The following is an 8613-nucleotide window of genomic DNA, read 5'->3' as shown; positions in this document are numbered from 1 at the left end:
TCCTGCTGATTTTCCCGAACAGTGATCAGCAGCCTATGGACAGGCTGAATGTTCCCTTTTTCCCAGGATGGGTTAAAATCCGCTGCAGGGCCGTGGCAGGAGGCTATAATTGGAATGGCATGCTCCCTGAGGAAACTAGCTGGGTTCCTGCCTGCCAGATCACCACTGCATCATTTGACAGGAGCCATCCGTCTTCAGGTGAAGAGGAAACTGGTGCATTGAATTACTTTGTGGTAACTGTCAAGATCCTAGCTTTTGGCAGCTGGAAGTTCTCCTGAGTCCAAAAGCAGCATCTGGTACAGAATCACAGAATAGTTTTGGTTGGAAGAGAGCTTTAAGATCATCGAGTCCAGCAGTTAAGTCCAGTTAAATACGGAACAGATCAGAGGTTTGGGATTCAGTATGTGGTGGTTCTGTACAGGGTGTTGAGGTATCTTGTCCTTGATGGCCACTATTCTTCCCTAGTTTCAGGTTGCCATAATCCTCCCTGAAGTTGGTGCAATGACCAAGACATGATAATGCTGCGGTCCTTTTTGCGTTTTTCTGAAGTGTGTTGATTTTTCTTAGGTTATTCTGGATATTCTTGCTGATGGATGTTAAATTAATGCAAGAACCCAATCTCCTGCCTCTATTTTCTTTGGTAAACTGCAAGCACTGTGAGGTGCAGAGCTATCTTGAGGCCTTGGTGACAGCTCTAGATGAGATGGTGTGGCAATATCAAGAAAGCCTAGCAATACTTGCTATGCTTACACAGAAAGCTTTACACCGGAGCACTTGTGACTGTGGTTTGTGCTTGCTCCCAGCTTTGCAGTGGATGTGCCTTTTGCTAATTTTTACTTTATGTAATGCAGAAAGTTAATCTCAATTTTTTACTGAACTGTTATCACAGCTGTGACTCACCTGTGTTTAGTATATTAGACTACTCCCTCCATAGAGACTCAAATTGAGTGTGCAGTAGCCAGTGCTGGTTCTGCCTCGTCCACAGTACTTCTCGACTGTAATGCAATATACAGTTTTCTAGGTGTGACTCCCATTTGTTTCCAGAAGGAATAACACATTTTCCTGTGGCTTGCCTTTCCAGCTGTTACCCCTTCTATTTGTGATTCCTTAGTGGCTACAACCACCGAAGATGTGGCAGAAGTCAGTAGGTGGGAAATGTGTTTAGATTTAGCAGCTGGAGATAAGCAGGAGGAGCTGTCACACAAGAACAACCCTCTTTAGCAGTCTATGGTGCAGGACCTTCATTCATTCATTTCTTTGTTGATTTGTTGAAGAAACAAACACTCTGAGGAAACATCTGAGAACTAAATTAGATGGGAAAATGTAAATCATGGTGGGAAAAGTTCAGCTGAGGTTAACTCTCTTCACTACTAGTCTCAGTGAAAGCATTAATACTGATTTTCAAAGACTAGATGCTGAACCTAAGGTTTTTGCCAGGATACCTTGGAGGTATGAAATTATCTCCTGCTCCTCATTACCATTTACATTTTAAAACTTAGCTAAATGTTCTCTCCTCTCTGAAAGAAGCTGTACAATTAAACCAGAACCACCTTAATATGTCACATAGGAAAAGAAAGCTTAATCTTCTCTAATGAACTGGAGAATGAAACAGGTTTAATTCAGTTTGAATTCATGGAGGGACCATGGCTTCAGAAGAATATCTGCATGTGCACTCATATCAGTGCTACCTTGATTCTGGTGATAGCTTCCATTTGTTAGGATTTGGTGCACATCGACATCTGGCCTTCCCCGGGAAGCAGTAAGCTGTACCAGATGAGTAGAGCAGCAAGGCTATGGCACTAGGATGGCTTGAACAGAGCAAATAAAAATGTTTTCAAGTTCTTTGATTCTTCGCCCGTTAGCTATCTCTGCAACAAAAGATCAGAGGGGAGTTGGCATCCTGTGTCTTGAAATAATTTAGAAGCAGGAGCCATTGCAAGAGACTGCTTGAGGGAGATGGGTTAGTAAGTCTGACTCAATCAGTCTGCCAAAAAACTGAAGAATAATGGAAAAAGAACCTTCTTTTACCAAGCGTCTAGAAGAACATTCGTCCTGAAGATGCATGAAGTGAGAATTTTTTGCAGACTTTTAATTGCCAGCTGAAGTTATTCAATTCCTTATATCCTTTAACTAAAAGATGTAGGTGTGTGACCAGGGAGGGAAAAGGACTAGTAACAATGGCTGACCCAGAAAACAGAAAGTGTGCTGTTGAGTTAGTGCTACAAAGATGATAATTTAGCAGGTTTGTTTACATGCAGGTATTGGTCGTTGAGCAGGGATGGCTGTTACAGGTCTATTTCTAAAAAAGGAAAAGGAGGATTTAAAAAGAAAGAGTATATTTGTTCTCAGTATGCAGGAGAAAGGATATGGTGGGCTGAGAGAGCGAGGGGGGCCCTAGTGAGACTGAAACTATCCAGTTTGGACAGACAAATCCTCAGAAAATTGTAATGTTACCAGTCTATCAGTCTCTAAGTGTTTAAAAACCCTCCTCTGCTTGGAAGGAATTTTTAACAGGAGGGTGTCTATGCTGTGCTCTCTGAACAGAGCAGGTTCTACACCAGAATAACCCCGCTGAATTCGAGGGGTCATTTTAGTGGAGATCCCAGTCTGAGCTCACACATTTAAAGAACATCCATATAAACAAGAATTTTTCTATCTATAAATGCAATCCAGTGCAAGCTTGTACTGAAGTGAGCCATGCAGCCCTCTCCTCCGTGCCAGTATAGGGCAGGAAAAAGCTTTGTAGAAATGACCTGCTTCAAGTGCGACACAGAGCTAGACAAGCAGTCACAGAGCTCAGTGGACATAAGTTCAGTCTGACTTTCCTTCGTTTAGGAAGAGCATTGGCATGTAAAAATAATTCTCTAGACGACCATAGGGCCCTGCTTCTTTGTCTAGCAGAAGCCATTAATTAAAGCAAATAGTTACCCATATCCCTAAATATGTATTACCATTCTTAAATCTGTAGATATGCAGGTATGAAACTTTTAAAGAAGGGTGCAACCAGTTTCATACTGGTTCTGGAGGCTGAAATGAATACTGATGGATTGCTCCATCTCCTGAAACTTCAGCTAACGACTATTAACCTTGTTTCGGTTAAGAAAAGAAGAAAAAGCAAAGTCAAACATGAACTGGGAAATGTATGTGTCTGTGATGATTGTAAAAAAATCCCTTATGGTCTGACCGGTGTTTTATAATGCCGAGTGAGTATCTCTCGAGATATTGTCTTCAAATTCTACTGCTTTGACTCTTCTGAAGATCTCCCTGAAATTCTGTATTATTTACTCCTCTGCACAGAAAACAAACTCCTTAATGATGCTCTCCAGACCCTTTCTAAGAACCTTCTGCCTTACTGGCAACCTTTTCTGCACTGTCAAGGAATCTATAGGTCAGGCAGCAGGCAGCTCTGACATTTCCCAAGTCCTAATCTAAACGCAGACCTGTAATAATCACCGAGCATACTGGTCTGGGTTTGCTCATTGAAACAAAAGCAGCCATTCTTAAATGCTGATTTGCTGATGTAGGCCCAGCTAACATTTCAAGAGAGAGCTGTAAAAATAGTTGGAAAATGTTTTTCATGTGTCTGTAGCAGTAGTCACTTGCTTTACCCTGTGAGGAGGCCCCCATTTGAACGCTCATTTGTAAGAATGTTTCCATGGCTAATTAAGACGATTAGGCTTACAAGCATGCTCTGTTAGCAGGCGCTGGAAGATGTGCTGAAGAGTTGTATTTTGTAGTCTCTCACTGCATTGCGCTTCGTGACAGTGGCCTGACGCAGCCCTGGCACCTGCTCGGGGCTCTTCACTACCATTGCCTTCCCAGACAAATGCCTTCTAAAATGTAGCTGGAAAGGACAAAAGTGTTATTACTGTAAAAATCCCTGTGAAACTGAAAGGGGTAGGAATCAGGTACCTGCGTGTCAGGTTCTCTTCATGTCTCTGCACAGACTTGCCTGTCACGGTTCTGTTCTCCTTCAGAGATGTTAACTTGTGCTGCTTTGTATCTCGAGATTGCTGCCTGGGTTTCTAAAGGGATTTGTGGTCGTTAGAGTAGCACTGATGGGAAATGTCTTGCTATTTATAGACTGTCTCAGTGTTATGCCTCCTTTGGTTATGTAAGGGAGGCAGCATACTGTATTTATTTTTAGATCACCTGTCTCACAGGCTGAGTTTCTCGCTATGGACTCGCTGCCGAGAATTTCTTTTAAATTTTTTACAAGTGTATGATACTGATCAAGAGAGTCTTGTCCAGCTCTGTCTTTTGATGCATTCCTGGGGGTCCTGGTAATTGAATGCTTAGTCTGATGTGGCTGTGTGGGAATGGGGGTCTTTTTAAAGGATCCAGAGCACAGGGGGAGGATGAGGTCTTGATGCATGCCTCTGTCTTAAGCATTATAGGGGCAGGATGCAGCTAGGGCAAGTGCTTGCACCAGGGAATTGGGTACAGGAGACTACTCACACTTTCTCTGACTGTCTTGAATTATCCACCCGAGCTTCTCTTCTACATTTCACAGTTACATTAACTCATATTTCAGTCTCTAGTCAGATTTCTACTGCATTATAGGAGAGGATCTGATAAACTTCAATGTAAAACTGAACACTTAGCTCCCTTTTAAATGCTCAGACAGAATTCTATTAGATAGAGAGCATTTAGCTCCAGAAATAAAGTACTTCAGAGAATTTTAGTCAACTTCCTTAAATTTTACTTGGTTCATTCCTGATTCACTGATAATATCCTGGAGTTTATAGCAACAAAAGTAGAGGTGAAATCCCGACCCACTTGAAGCCAGCAGGGAATCCTTTACCCAAGATTTCATACTAGATACTTCACTGTGGCCGTGGTATCCCAAAAATGTGTCATCCTCTGGCATCTTCACTGGAGCAGGAAGAAGAAAAGATCAAGGCTTATGTTCTGCCCTCCCATCTAGTTGTAGTTTACAGTGAAATAGAGTGGGGACAAAGCTTCCCCTCTCCTGAAAGGGTGAGCTGCTCGTTTGGCACTGTTGTGAGCTTGCCAGCGAGCTCAGTAAAAGCAGTGCTTTCTCTGAAGGGAACGAGGCTAGTGTATCTGGATTTATCCCCCCACACCTGTAGATTTTTGGATTCAGCCCAAAACACCTTGAATTTTTCTGCTCTATGTAAACTACCTATGGTCGCTAGAGATGCAGATGGTGCACCCTGGTCTGATGCTCCATGTGTGGTAGCCTCTGGAAAAACGCAGGGCAGAATATTGTGACAGCAACTGTGTGTGTTGCAGCAACTGAATCTCCCAGAGCTGGAAAGGAGAGAGAAATCTGGCTTCAAACAAGGAATCTGATTTAATTCTTGCATTGTTTCCTCACCTGTACAATCTTCTCATGCCTTATAACTGTGTCCAGGAAAACAGGAAAACTCTCTCAGCGTTGGGACCTGACCTGTATGATCTCTGGCTTGTGCTTCTCAAGCTGCGATTTTCTCGTCAGATAATGTACCTCTTACCTTTCTGTGCATGACAAACCAGAGTAAGTGACACACAAGCTCTAAACCAATGTATTTTGTTTGCTAGGCCAGTGGTGTGCATAGAAGCCGTGTCAGTCAGACACATGCTCAGCAGATTTCATCATTCAAACTGACTCAAACTGTAGCCTGTGCTTCTGTGTCACAGCATCTCATGCTAACTGAGACCTGTCGAGGGAACAGAATTAACGTATACACTGAATATCAAAGCTTGTATTCAGTATCTACTTAAATATTTTCCTAATGCAGTATACCCATTGATAATATGTGAAGCCTGGCTTTAGTCTCCGGGGAGCAGGCCAGTAAAGAATAGCATTACAAATATTTATTTACCTCTCTTGTCCTTCATTGGCTTTATTTTAATGGGTGTGTAAAAGTGCATGAACACCACAGGGGAGAAAAAGCCCCCTGGGAAGCCCTTCGTATCAGAATGAATTGGAAAAACAAACTCTGGGGTGCTCATTTGCCATGAATTGCTTTTGAATGAGGCTCCGTGACTCTAATTCCCTTTGTCCCGGTTGTAAAGCAGATCAGCACAATGGGAGAGGCACAAGGCCTCAAAGCAAGAGGTGGAAAGCAGGCACCGTTCAGTGAATTCATCTTCAGTGATGTGCCACTGGTTCCTTCCTTCTCTACGGATTTAAAGGACAAACAAAACCCTATGGTCCCTGGGAAACATCTCTTAAGTGCTGCTGAAGTCTTGCCAAGCTCCGTGGCGATGGTGGAGATCAGAACCCTTTCCAGGTCAAGCTGTGTCCCGTGTCTTGCCAAGTGGGAGGACAGAAAGCACATCACCACACATTAGAGAAATTGTAGATCGGTGCATTGAAGAGTCTGTGTCAGCCCAGGGGTAAAAAAAGATAAAATCTAGGGCATTCCTCTGGGTTTTTTTTAATCTAACTTGAAGATAAAAATCCTAGTAATTTCTTTCATGCTGAAATTGATTTTTGACACCTGGGTTTTATTCTGAATTCTGTTATGTGATTTCCTCTTTATTACTTCTACCTAAATACAGTTAGATTTGTGTGTGTGTGCATTGACTGAACCAGCTATACTTGAAGGACTAAAAATGTTCTAGCTGCAAAATGCAGTGCTGGCTTAGGAGTGCAACCCTCCCATTCACTGCCTGGCTCACAAACCTCTCTCAGTGCATAAGAACAACTTTATTGCCCGGCTAAAAGGAAAATGGAAATCTTACAACTCTTACCGCAGCTTTGGTAGTGTATTTCCAGGTTGTCCTCTTTGCAGACTGTGTGCATCGGCCATTCTGTGCTGGCATTGATGTAAAGCAGGACTAAGGTGAGGACAAGAGTGTGCGATGTCTTCATGGTGGTGGTGGCAGTTTGCAGTCTCTTTCTTTCCCCACGGGAGACAGGAGTGACTACATGCGCTCCTGCGGAACGGTTAAGTGAGCCAGTGCTGCCTTAGCTTCACAAGAGGCTAATCAGAATTGGAGGGTGCCGTTTCCGTATGCTCCGACTTCTGCTTTCTGCTTCATGTTGGCTTAAACTAATGACAAATGAGCTAATCACGCCTATTTGCATGGCTCAGCCCGCCCTCAGTACCTGCTGGTACAGTGCAGCAGACTTTTTCTCTTGCTGCCAGTGTCTTCTCTTGGAGTCGAAGCATTTGATTCAAGAATTCAGACAGGTTTATTCAGCCCTTCTGGCCACAAAACACTGCGGTCCAAATCGCCGCATCTTAATGACACGAAGTCGGGCTGAATTTTGCAAGGCGGACAGTTTGATTTCTATGTTCTTAGTAACAAATCTGTCTGCTAGAGGGAAGGGAGGTGTGTCTGAATGAGCAAATAAGCAAGCCGTGAAACTTTGCAGAATGAATCCTTTCTGCTTGACTCTGCTGAATATCGCATTTATGTTCATTTTGTTCGATGGTTCTTAGGCATGTGCTATTTAACAGGATACACTGTCTGGCAAACCTAGACTTAATATTTTTCTCTCTGTCTTCCTGGTTATTTAGCTGCCCACTGATGTCACTGTGGCCTTTCTATCTGCACTAGGTTTTCTTTAAAGCTGTGCCTTATGCAAAAATCAGTGGCTGTTGCAGATGGCAGGGAATGATCAGAGGAAGGCTGCTGTTTCTCTAGTAAACTTCACCAATTCAGTTTAAGATCCAGGACTGGAATAGAATTTCAAACTGCAGTTGCAAAAATGGCCTTTCTTGGACAGAGCACCAACTGGAAAAAAGCTATAAGCAATGGGTCACTGGGTTAAATGGAGCCTTGGTCTGGACTACAGTTGTTTCCCCGGATACTGGCCTTGTGGTTTACTTCCCCTTCCTTCTGTCCACCCCATTCTGTTGGAACAGTGTTATTGGTGCTTGTGGCCTTTGAGGTTCTGACTCAAAGCAGCCGTCCGTCTTCCTGATCGGCCGAAGCTCTGCAGATGCAGGAGTCTGGGTCTTGCCTTGCAGACATTTCAGTCTAAGTGCAAGCAGACAGCCCAGGAAAGTGCAACAACACTGGACTTTCAAGATACAAGCCTTCCTGCTTCATTTGAAAGCAGAACGGCTGGGGTAGGTCTAGCAGAAACCGAACACGATGTTGTAGACGAGCTCGGGAGCTCTGCTTTACAACAGCAAGCGCCTATTCTGTTTCCCTGCCTGGTGCACAGACTCGCTCTTTTGAGACAGCTCCTTCATCCTTCTTTTGGCAGAGCTCCTGACACAGACTCAAAATGACATGTCACAAGATTTTTTTTTTTTTTTTTGGTGGTCTCACCCCAACAGGACAGACCACCTTAAATACACACACCAAGGCGCAAGGGGCTGTGCTTGCAGTCCCCTGTGCAGCCAGAAAGCTGCTCTCTTCACTCCCTCTGTTAAAGCTGCTCGTGACTCAGCTGGTTTCAGTGTATCTCCACAGCCCAAACAATTACTGTAGAATAAAGAGAAATTGCTTTGCATGAGGAGGACACATGGAGACCTCAGGGCAGCCTTTGTTGGCCCTTCACACTTGGTTAATTCATATTTTCAGAGCTTTGCTTCATTTGAGTGGAGCTTGTTGTGATTTATTTCCAATGTATGTTCAGAAATGCAGCCCTGGCTGGCCAGCACAGACAGGGGTTACATTAGAATAGGCTGTGGCTTGGTTCAAGCA

The 8613-nt window shown here is 43.6% G+C and overlaps 1 protein-coding gene across 1 annotated transcript in view; it reads right to left on the bottom strand.

The window, feature by feature from the left end:
- Positions 1–6823, bottom strand: part of LY86 (lymphocyte antigen 86) — a 21403-nt gene extending 14580 nt beyond the window's left edge. Inside the window, exon 1 of the mRNA XM_010144173.1 lies at positions 6703–6823. Within this exon, the coding sequence (XP_010142475.1) occupies positions 6703–6823 (121 nt within the window). The remainder of the gene's footprint in view (positions 1–6702) is intronic.
- Positions 6824–8613: the final 1790 nt, after the last annotated feature.

Source organism: Buceros rhinoceros, unplaced genomic scaffold (genome assembly GCF_000710305.1).
Source record: "Buceros rhinoceros silvestris isolate BGI_N320 unplaced genomic scaffold, ASM71030v1 scaffold22319, whole genome shotgun sequence".
Taxonomy (NCBI): Eukaryota; Metazoa; Chordata; class Aves; order Bucerotiformes; family Bucerotidae; genus Buceros; species Buceros rhinoceros.
Note: the sequence above shows the minus strand (reverse complement) of the source record. Positions and strands in the feature narration are given on the sequence as shown.